We start from the raw sequence: 12,391 nt of genomic DNA, 5'->3' as shown, positions 1-12,391 counted from the left end.
CGCACACACGTTTTATTTTGTAGGATTATCCAACATGATATGCAGAAAAAGAGAGAGATACTTACTGTGGGTCTCCAGCATAACTGAGCTGAGCAGGTCGTATACCAAAATGGACAATAATGGGAAAAGTAATCACTTCTGGGTTAAATTGCTCCCGGTCAAGCTGATCGATTCTAACAGAGCTGGGTTTCTACAAAATAAAATAACAGTTTAACATAAATCAAAGAAAACTGGCTTGGCATAGCATAGTGCTGCTGAAGTGCTCTGTCTGTTAACAATGATCTATAACTGGCATTAAAGAGCCCCAGGAAGCCATTCTAGAGGCTTCAAAGCACCTTCTTTAATGTCAAAATACAATAAAAAGGTATTGGGTGTCCCGAAGAGTAGCCCGGTGCAGGGTAACTACTTTTTATGTGGATGAAGCAAATGAAAGTTAACTATAGTATGCAAAACGTGCAACATTAATAAATATAATTGGCAGGGTTTTAAATTAACAGTGGTAAATTACTGTGATTAATGTGTTGGGGGGGGGGCATGTATTGTACTACTCAACCCTCTGGCTCTTATTGGGTTTTTTTCTTGCCTAAGGTATGCAAATCCAAACCTCTGGTAACTGTGCTTCAAAGCCATGATCACTGCACTGGAAACATAAGTCTGGGACTTTTCGCAAAATCTGTTTCTCTGTGGTACTGGGTAATCTACCGCATGGCAAGAACAGATTATAGTAGTATATTCCGTTAAAACAATCAGACAATAATTGTGTTAAAAGCCTGTTGTAATCCAAGTTGTTATCACTCGAAAACTGGTCATATATTGCATGGTAAAAACAATTTTTGGATAAGGCTGAAATGTTCAAAATGTGTTCCGAATAATGAGCTGTGTTTCGAATAATGAGCTGTGTTTTTGTTTTTATTAACATTACTTTTTAGTCAGGTTTCTTTGACAAATTATTCTGATTTTGTATTAAAATGTATTTCTATTTTAGCGCAGTGCCTGCTTTTTCTATATCTTATCTTTCATGTCGCATCAGTACCCACATTCCACTACAGCTTGAATAGAAAAGCACTTGGCATCTCCTTTCTTTGGGCCCTTTCAGCGGGATCGGTATGAAATCCCGGCGGTCAGAATCCCGACGCCGGAATCCCAACCGCTGATATCCTGACAAGGGGGGACGGGACGTGGATCCCCCCCCCTCTTGTGGGCTCGCCACGCAGCAGGCCCGGTGCCTCGATACGCTCGGCACACTAATTTATTCTCCCTCTATGGGTGTCGTGGACACCCATAGAGGGGCAAAGTGCCGGGATTTCGACCGCCGGGATACTAACTGCATCCCCTTTCAGCACATAGCCATTACTTGTTCTTTACTGCTATAACTTGATAAAGTGATCAGTCTAAAACAAGCGCTAAATTAACACCAACAATTGGATATTGCCCAGTGTTTTGTGCCTAATTCAGACCGTATCGCAAATCTGCTTTTTTTTTAGCAAATGGACAATATGCTGCACTGCGGATGTAACATATACAGAGATAGTTAGGAGGTTGTTTCTGTGCAGGGTAAATATTGCTAGATTTATTTTTACACTGAAAATTAGATTTTATTATTATTATTATTTTATTATTATAACACCCTCCATTCAAGTCTTACTGCATTTGTTACATCGGGATACGGTAATTTGGTCTACAACAACTAGGTCAACAAGCATTGGGTCAACACCACTAGGTCAACATGCAGCAAGGTCGACATGGGGTTTTCCACTGTTTTTTGAGCCGACAGGCGGTATTTCATGCCCTCCCATCCACTAGGAGAACAAAATAGTGTGCCCGAAGCATCGCGAGCGCAGCAAGTGCACTTCAAACGGTGTCCATTCGGGACCGTCGACCTTGCCCATGTCGACCTAATGACCCTGTCGACCTAACCCATGTCTACTTACACCCATGTCGACCCCACAAAGAGTACAGCATGGTTTTGCCCATTTGCTAAAAAAGCAGATTTGTGATCAGGTCTAAATTAAGTCCTTTACCTCTACTGACTGCTGAGGTATGAAGCTGCAGGATAATAATTCTTTAAAAAAAGCAGAGGGGAGAAGAAGTGTAAACGAAGACATTACAGAATACCACATAGTATGTTTATAGTTATAATTTAGCATGCCTAAAGCTGGAGATCTGGTGATTTGGATCTTACAAATCATATATCTTTCTCATTTAAGCCCACCCTGAGCAGTGTTTAATATTGTGTGGGAATGTCTTCGGCTTTATTTAGAAATGCTCTTGGTTTAAAAGAACTTATTGAAATGACAGAATCATCGGTTTTATTCCTATATGCGTAGAGCAGGCATACAGAAGACATGGTCAGGTAATATACAGTACCATTTCTGGGTTGGTGACAATCATTCCTTTGCATTCTTCTGCATATTTCTGCCAGTCTAGTTCCTCCCATTGAAGCATGTTTGCAATCTCTTCTTCTGGAACTAAAGCCTTGTTACTTCGTAGCAGGTACAATATTACCTGGTGCATGGAAAGGACTTCTTTTCCCCCATCTGCAAAGTACACAATGAGTCACCAACAACCAGTAGCGTAACTAGATACATGTGGACCCCATAGCAAAGGTTTTCAAGGGCCACCTAATGCTGAAAAATGTATACAGCACATGATACTTTGACAGGCAAAGTGGGCCCTTTTCAGCTCTGGGCCCCATAGCAGCTGCACCCCCTGCACCTATGGTAGTTACGCCTTTGCCAACAACTACTTCCAGAGCTCTAATGGGTGCCCGAAAAGCATTTCTGCACATTTATGATTATACCATCAAGCCTAGTTTGCATCTCTGATTCATCTAGCTAGCTAACATGGACTATAGCACACAACAATGAATACATTAACATAATTCCCTGTACTTTTAAGGTGACAATATGCATATATTAGCACTTCATTTTAAGGGTTACTGGCCACTTATGCACATACCCACACTACGGAAGTGTTAAAAATTAATATAAAAATCCTTACTGTAGAAATGCACTGACCGCTAAATAATAATATATGGATAAACATAATGCATAATTTGTAGGTAAAAAGTAAAAATGAAGTGGCATTAAAACACATGGCATTCAGTGGGTTTTAGCACACGTTTAGCCCTGGAAGGAAAAAAAAATAATGCATAAGATTCACATTCATACATATTGGGTAAACTGGAAAAATCCAAACATGAATTAAAACAAAACAAACAAAAAAAAACAACAACACATTTCTTAGTTTATTATGTACAAAACATTTCATCATGTAGCCAATATATGTTAAAATATAACATCAACAAGTCCAGAACATTACTATGGGGCATATACATGGCGCAATTTTGGGCTGTTTACTAAGCAATCCATCTATACCACTTAAAAATGAAGCATGGAGCGCTCCATATGTACAGCCTATATCGATGGCGATTCCAATGGGTTACCATCGCTCAGACCCTGAGCACACGCAGTCACAAACTAGACACATCGTTATGTGTGTATGGGCGATATAGCAAGCGATGTGTGATGAGCCTAGCCTAGATAGCTAGCTTGGCGCACATCACTTTGTGTGTATGGGGCTTAAGGCTGTACTGCATAGACAACCACTGTTTGTGCCATAGCTGCCTACCCTCCTGCATTCTGCAGGAGACTCCCTGAAATAACAACAATCTCCCTCTCTCCCTCATTAGTCTAGTAATCTCCCTCATTTCACCTAGCTAACATTACACTGTTGCATTTTTAGGGGAAAAAGGGATGAGAGAGAGAGAGATACATTTACATTGAATCATCGTCACCATTTCCCAGCACTTAACCAAGTATATTATCTCTTACAAACTGCTTTGAGGCTCATCTACATTTGGATATAAGTAATTTTAAAAAAATCCTCTTTTCCACCCACGCTTCTAGGTGCCACGTTCACAATCTCTCCATATATGGAACTAGACACGCCCTTTGGGAGGTGCATGACACACACCCTCAATGTGGCACTTTGCAAAATTCTAATACCAACTATAATCTCCCTGAAACAAGTAGGCAAGTATAGTTTGTGCACAATGATGACAAAATTTTTTAGTTTTGCACCAAAATTCTAATACCAACTATAATCTCCCTGAAACAAGTAGGCAAGTATAGTTTGTGCACAATGATGACAAAATTTTTTAGTTTTGCACCAAAATCTGAAAATGTCATTTGAGAGTGTTGGTGTTTGTGTAAATGTGTCAGTATATTCTTATGACAACACAACTTAGGTTTTCACAATGCACTGGAACATTTCACAGCAAGGTCTGTTCTAGCAAAGTTTGAAATGTGGCTGAATTTCCTTTAGCATATGATCCCAGGAAGCAGCAAATCATCAATTTTAGATATAGAAAACTACACACACACACTATCTATACACACCCACATGGGCATAGAGCAGCTGAGTACCCATAAATTACTGTAATATGATTGCAGTATAAAATTGAGAACATATGTATTCCTAGTCTCCTTAACCAGAACACCGTTTGCAGACAGTAGGGAGGACTGATTGCAGTTTCCTTATCCGATTATCTGCACAGTGTTTTCTCCCTGACTGCCATGCTTCTGTCTTATCTCACACTGCCCTATTTGCGGGTAAAACAGCTTTTCTAACCACCAGCTAGCTCTCTGGAGCATATACAAATATACACTGTATCTGTGCTATGCTGCACATAATAGGTGTGAGACTGCTTCAAACTCTGAAGTTCAATATGCAGCTGATTTCCGTAGAGTGAAAGGGACTGGAGACAATGGCTTGTTTAAAAAAAAAAAAAAGCTCTTTTTATATTTTATTTTAAAATTTTCTGCATTTTTTTAACTTCAAAGAGACTCGAACAGTGAAGGGCAATCTGGGGCATATTAGGTGGCCAGACTTCAGACTTTTAAATCTCCAAAGTAAAATTAATACATTTAATCAATTCAAGAAACAATTATCTGGAATAATATCCTACCTCTTAAACAAATCCTAAAAGCTCTAACAATCAAAATATAACAACAAAGCAAGAAGGAGCGTTTAGCATCCCAGCGGTGGGAATGTTGGGGTTCCCAACAATTCTCTGACTACAACAGGAGAATATACCTTATCCGAAATGCCTGGCAAGACTATTTTACTTTTCGATTAGCACTAAACGTGAACACGCATTGGGATCAAAACTGCATCGAATGCCTCTAAAACCATTTGATTTCAATTTAAATTTTGCACCTATAAGCAAAATTGGACATAAAAATAATGCAATCATGCATACCCTCTATTACACACCTAAGATATTCTGAATAATGCAGCTAGGTGCATGCTGACTCACATGTCAGCAAATGGAGGGGGGGAAAAAAAACCAAAACTTGTACTGTACATTTTGCAGATAATAGCTGCATTATGTTGATGAATTGGAAAAATTAAATCTGTACCCTACAAAAATGGCAAATCATTTTTGAAAATAATACACATGTCTTCTACGGGGTAAAATATCAGAGTCTCTTAAAAAGTTTCAAATAGCAGATTTTTCCATTTCTAGCAAAGTAAAGTTCATATATGTCAGCAAATAAATAATCTAATTCAATTTAGGAGGTACATAAAACCACACGTGAGGTGATTTCGGAGTTGTTCAAGATTTTTCTTTTTTAAACAAATATTTCAATCTTAAAATCACACCACATACAGTATATACCTGCCCCACAATTTATAACCCGCTATTATGTACTTTGCAGAATATTAAACAAAAAATGACACCTAGTTATTAGCCAAATTAAGATAATAAAGACCATTTCATTGCCTAATTAAACATTGGGGAAGGTGGGGGTTCTAAACAACGTCTCAACATGGCAATGTATCCAACTGTGCGCCTGCTGTGGATAAATGTTATTAAAATAACAGCAGCTAATTGGAAAGCACAAAACCTGCGGTCGCTGCGTTAACTCGCAAATCACGTGACTGCAGCAAATTGGACAGGTCCCTAAGCTCTTCGTTATATGTATGAAATAGAACAGTGCGTTTCTTTTCAAATGACTTAAATATATATTTAAATATAGGCACCCATTTTTGGACTGCCAAAAATTGAGACACATTGCAAATGAATGGCCAATAAGTTGCCTGTCTGGAATAAGCACAGTCTTGGCATGCATTTGCTATTGATTTTATGAGCTGTATTAAAAGCCTTTAGACATTATGAGGCCTTCTGGAGAAACATTTAGGGCTTTTATGGGACAGTTATGGATGTATCCAACTAGCTATTGAGGAAATGGGATAAAACTATTGAGCAAACAAAAGCTTTTGGGAATACTTTAAAAAGCAATAATCTACAGACATTATCCTGCTCATACCCAGAAGTTACTGCCTACGGCCAATGTTGTTCACACAAGGAGAAACAAATTGGAATCCTTGAGATTTCGGAGCCTACATTTAAGCCAGTTTTGCTTCACATTATTTAGTACAATATGATATGCTTTTTAAAACATTAGTGCATATCCTCATATTCTAAGTTGCTTGATTGTCACAGTGTCTACCTGCAGTGGGGGAACTAGCGGAGGTACCACCATTGCATTGCAAAGAGCTCTGTGCAGAGAAAGGGTCTGCAGCCGCTGGCATTACAATGAGTCATTATGTGCCTCTACGCTGCCCGTGACCTATGACACAGACCTAAACATGCATTGTGAATGCACTGAATAACAAAGGGTCTGCCATCTCTTCTCATCTTTCAGCAACTCCGCCATGGGCCCGACTTCGATGTTCTGTTACAAAAAACAAAGGGAGTCGGGCATAACTGTCCGAATCTCAGCATGCACCAGGACTGTAAAGTGAGTTATTTATCTCACAACAAACACACAACAATGTTCCAAAAACAGTGCTGCCACCTTTTTGGATGAAGAAGGTTCTTATATGACAGAAAGCAAAAATAAATCCTTAGTATTTGGTCGCAACTCTAGAGGACACTGTAAGTAGGAACCAAATAACTCACCTCACATAGGTGGGTGGCGTTCACATAAAGGCCATTTGGTTCCTACCACCAGAGTTCTCTAAAGATGCGACCAAATACTAACTAAGAATTTCTTGTTTCTTTCTGTGATACAGGAATCTTCTTAATCGATAAACGTAGCAGCGCTGTTTTTGGAAGATGTGTTATAGCTGCAGACACTAAGGCGCAGGTGTTTTAAATTCAAACTGTTGTTATTTAGAAGTTCTTAATCTCAGTATAATCTCTATCCTCCTGTCCATCTGCTTTCTCCTCCTCACTCTTTCACCATCCTCTCTCCTCCTCACTGTCTCCTTCCCCCTTCATGTTTCAGTAAACCCTTTAAACCTGATTTACCTCCTTTACTTCTGTTCTGTCTACAGTGACCTAAAAATATCCTCTGTATGTCACCCAATACCTCTCAGAATCAGAATCAACTTTATTGGCCAGGTATACCCTGGGTGTTATAGACGCAGTATAAATAAATTCACTGGGCAGTACAGCGTCTAGGCAGCCATCAGCGGCGCCACTGGTCGTTGCAGCAGCCAGGTGGGTAACAATATAGGCAAAGAAGGGGCAGTTATCACACAGGGAACACATACCTGCCCAGCTGCACAGCGCCTAGGCAGCCATCAGCGGCAATACTGGTCACCGCAAAAGCCAGGCAGGCAACAATACAGCAGGGACATTGCAGATTGGCAGGTATGTGTTCCTTGTATGATAACTGTACAGTGCCTAGGCAGCAATCAGCGCTGCCACATGTCGCCGCAACAGGCAGGTATGTAAACAATAAGCAGACACAGTACATATATACATTGCTGTGCAGTGCACAAGACAGGGGAGACACGGGGTTACATGGCTGAGCGCACAGCTCCTAGGCAGCCATTTGCGGCACCATCTTGCTCATGCTGCTCACAGCAGAAGGGCTCAGCAGGCCAGGGTGTGTGTGTGTGGGAGACTCTCCCTGTCCTTGTTTACATATAACCCACTGCAATCCTCAATCACCCTATGTCTTCCTCTTCCCATCACCCACTCTCCAGCACCTTCTGTCTCTCCACATCACCCACTCTCAATCACTGTCTATTTCCTTCATCCACTCTTCATCACCCTCTACAGTTCAATCACTGCTTCTCTGTCATACTCTGTTAATCACCCTCTCCAATCACTCTGCACCTTCTTTCTTGAGGTGTGGCATATTGTTTTACTGGACACTAACATAGCTTTTCATATGCAGATCCAGCTGTGGTCGCACACAGAATACAGGATTTCTGCAGATCACAAATCACCAGAAGCTGGATGTGCGTCCTGTTTGCATTGATGTAGGAATAATATGCATTGTAGTGGAAAGTCTAGCGAGAAGATGCATTGCGTTAATTAGTGAAGCCATAGCATGGTGTGAACAAGAAAGGCTGCTTTATGTACAGGGAACCAGATGTATGTAGACACAGCTGTATTTGCACCTGGGGCCACAACTCACAAGTTCCACCATTAAAAGTATGCATCAAGAAAAAGGGCCTTCACGTTCTCATGTACATACAACGGAGAGTGTATCACGTATTTGACTTGGTTATAGACTGTTGAGAATCTAAAGTGAAATAAGAATTGATAGTTCGAAACTTGGAATAAGCTGGTCTTTGCAGATGTGTTCCTTAGCCTTTTGACTGTTACGAGTATGACATTCTGTGACATTACCGTTAAATCCTTTGCAAAGCTAGTGATATTTTAAGGTTTAGTGCACTAGATGCCAATGTAACACCGTAACCAGGACAAAATCTCAAAGGCATATTACTTACCCAAGTCCTCCTTTTAAGTCTAAGTAATACAATTAGACCATTGGTGCAATTGTACCATCCTTTGCGCAGATTCATTTGATATAGGACACTTGTACAGTATATATGTCTGTGAGTGAATATCTGAATCTGTAAACAACGTTCTACAATGTACAGTAGCAGCCGCCGCTTTTTTCCATTCCAAGTTCTGTTCTGTATACAGATTTCCTCATATGAAATCAATCAGGAGTCTCCTGTGCATCAAAGGTTCCCATACTACAATTTGGGCAGATTTCACCCAATCCCAATGGATAGAGCCAAGAAATAGTCCCAACATGGATGTGTTTGACATCCCCTCTCTACAGAGTGAACCCGCTGTAGGTTCAATCTACAGTATCTGATCGGACCCATCAGTGGAACATTGCGGGTGCTTTATAGCATCCGTGATGTGATGGGTCTGATCCATAGGTGTGTGCCAGAGGTGAAGCACAGCTGGCACACAACAATATGCAGGTATGGGTGGCTGGGCGGGCAGAGGTGGGTGTCGGGCTGCACCGAGCTCCCGAGTGGTGGGGGAGCAGCATCTGGGTGGCAGGCTGCACTGAGCACCCGGGGTTGGGTGGTGACCGTGCAGCAGCAGCAGTAGTATTGTAGTATTAGGTCACATTCATCAGGCTTGGATAAAGCTGGTTGTGTGCTTATATCTTATATAAATGGAGTCCACATTATTGTTTAAACAAGGCCCAAGACAGAAAAAACTAATTGTAACAAAGATGACTGTTTAACCCTTTGAGTGTCAACATCTCTGAAGATCGGCTAAAATAAAAATATAAAAATTGCAAAAAAAATGTGTTAAAATAAAAAAAGATTATATTTCCTATAATAGGTAATCATTATGATGAATAAAAATGTTTGCTTGCCAATTTTCACACTCATTTTGACAAATTGACGGAAGCCACTTCCGTTCTCATAGTTTATTCACAATTCAGCAAACCTTAAAAATCTTTAGAATTTTGTGGTTCACAACTCCTGTCCTCAGGTACCACCACCAAGTCATTGTTTATGTATGTATTGAATTTTGCACAGGTGAGTTCATCTCTTTTGCTGGATCAGTAATTAAACGGTTTCCATAGACAGAAACCCTGAAAAACGTGACCTCTTGGCAAAACTTGAGTTTCGAGATTGACAGCCACTACTCTGCATCATACTAAATAACACAGTGAGGAAGATGAGACTACCGATAATCTTGCCCACATGGTACTAGTCGCCATTTTTAGCCCCAGGCAAATGGGTCTCTTAATCAAACCATTACTACTTATTACACAGAGTAGGAAACTATTTTTTTCTACAGCAACCTAGAAAGGTGGTTTTCCATCTTACTGTATATCATTAATGGTGTTCAAACACTGTGCGATGGTCATGTGGTTTCAACTTTTCAGTTCAAAACACATCGCATGTAGTTCAAATCGCACCATTTCTGTAGGGCTTGTGATGTGAGGTCCCACATATTGGAAAGTTCAAAAAGCATGTGCAGGCAGTACTTTTTGTACTAGATCGCATTGTGTCGAGTTCAAATCGCACGCTGTTTTATCGTATTGCATGCTAGTTGAACTAGATGTGATCTAGTACAAATGCACACCAAACATCTTGCACCGTATGTGGGAACCTTAAGGTAGTCAATAATTAAAAAGTCGGTGGTCGACTGCAGTCATACTACTAAGAGCACAACAGACAAAAAGGATTGTTTAGACAAATTGGTTAAATTTGTTGGATTTAACGCTTTTTTCAGAACAGACATTGTCTGCTTTCCAGCGTTTGGGAGTCATATGCTCCCATACATTATCAGGGATATGGGTTATAGGGTCAACATGCATCAAGGTCATCATGGGGTTAGGTCTACAGGGCCATTAGGTCGACATGGATAAGGTCGACAGTCAAAAAGGTAGACAGTCAAAAAGGTAGACATGGGTTTTTTCACTTTATGCCGAATGTCGACACAGCTAACATGGACACTAAAAATGCGTGCCTCTGCACTCTCCATGCTTCAGGCACACTATTTTATTCTTCCACCACACCCTATTGGATGGTAGGGCATGAAGAACCGCCTTTTCGACACGCCGCCTAAAAAATAAATTAAAAAAAAGAGTGAAAAAATCCCATGTCGACCTTTTGACTGTCGACATAGGCCATGTCAACCTAATGACAATGTCAACTTAACCACATGTCGACATTCCTCTTGTCGACCTAGCGACCATATACCATTTACTACTTGCAGAAGCTGTACTCATATCATCCGAATAGAGATAATACAATTCTGTACAGGCCGCCACATGCTGCAATTACAACCAATATTTGGAAGTTTGATAAATAGTGCAGTTTTTGTGATCAAAACATTGTTGCCGATATCACAACTAGCAAGAAAGAATGGTTATCGGGCATAGCAGATAATGTATTCAGAAGAAAACATTGCCTACTGCATTAGCATAATCTTCTTCCAACAGTACTAACAGCTGCAGTATAGAGTCAATTATTTGGATGATCCCCTTGAGAACACACAAACATGGCAAATGGTTAACTCGTCACTTGATGATGGTCAGAACTTATATACTCACAATGATATTTTGTAGAAGTGATACAGTAAATGCATAATGACTGAGAAATGGAGAAAGAGCAGATACAGTATAACAAACTTTTTGTGTAAACTGTACTCACAACAAAAAAATAGGTAACACATGAACATTATTTAACATTCAGATTGATAATTTTATGTATTTTTTGCAAGATGAAGATGTGCATTAAAAAAAAAATCAAATAAATGGTTATAAAATTGTAGTAAGTGGTATCACTAATTAGCAATGCAATTTCCCTTTAAAATTGCTTGAATATATAAATAATTCACATGCATGGACAGGGCTTGTGATAAATCCGAGGCCCCATAAATCTATCTCCTGCACTCTTGTTGTGAGTACAGTTTACACAAAATGTTTGTTATACTTTATCTGTCCTTTCTCCATTTCTCAGTCATTTATCACAAATGTTATCTCCCAAGTATTACTGCGTTCGGCCATTAGAAAGCGAGCCAATGTGAGCTGTGACAGCTGATCATAGGAGAGTGGTCAGGTGAATTTAGGGCTTTCTTATACCCCTTTCACACTGCAGCTATAATACGGTATATTGCCAAATTTAAGCGTGTAAACTGGCATCTAGGTGCAGGTGAAAGCTTTATAATCAAAATACCGGGTAGAAAAAAAAAAAACAGTAATTCAAACCATGTTAAAAGAAGGATCCATGGTTCAAAACCAATCCATTTTGCATTGTGAAAGCCTCAGACCCGGTATTTTGAACACATTACTCTGCAAAAGAAGGTGATAGGCTGTCTCCCACTATCAGTATGGGGAATACAAAATCGGTTTACCTTTTTTTCATGGCTTGGAAAATCATTTTGAATATTCTCCTACTAAAGCATACATTTAAGTGTAAGTAAAATATTGTGAAAAGAGTATGAAATTGCCCTTTTTCACATTGTTTTAGTCAAAACAATATTAATAAATGGGTCTCAAAGAGAGAGAGAGGTCACTGGAGTATTTGGAAATAGCCAATCACAAGTTATTTATACTTGCCACTGACCACCACCAATAACCTGGCCTTACAAATCATA

At 39.8% G+C, this 12,391-nt stretch overlaps 1 protein-coding gene across 1 annotated transcript in view; it reads right to left on the bottom strand.

Annotated features, from left to right (window-relative positions):
• Nucleotides 1-12,391, bottom strand: part of DROSHA (drosha ribonuclease III) — a 221,674-nt gene that overhangs the window by 137,929 nt on the left and 71,354 nt on the right. Inside the window, exons 13-14 of the mRNA XM_083188077.1 lie at nt 2,368-2,537; nt 66-190 (exon numbers count right to left, since the gene is read on the bottom strand). Coding sequence (XP_083044203.1) covers nt 66-190; nt 2,368-2,537 — 295 coding nt within the window. The remainder of the gene's footprint in view (nt 1-65; nt 191-2,367; nt 2,538-12,391) is intronic.

This window comes from Crinia signifera, chromosome 5 (assembly GCF_055691185.1).
Source record: "Crinia signifera chromosome 5, ASM5569118v1, whole genome shotgun sequence".
Taxonomy (NCBI): domain Eukaryota; kingdom Metazoa; phylum Chordata; class Amphibia; order Anura; family Myobatrachidae; genus Crinia; species Crinia signifera.
The sequence above is the reverse complement of the archived record's forward strand: the minus strand, read 5'-3'. Positions and strand labels throughout refer to the sequence as shown.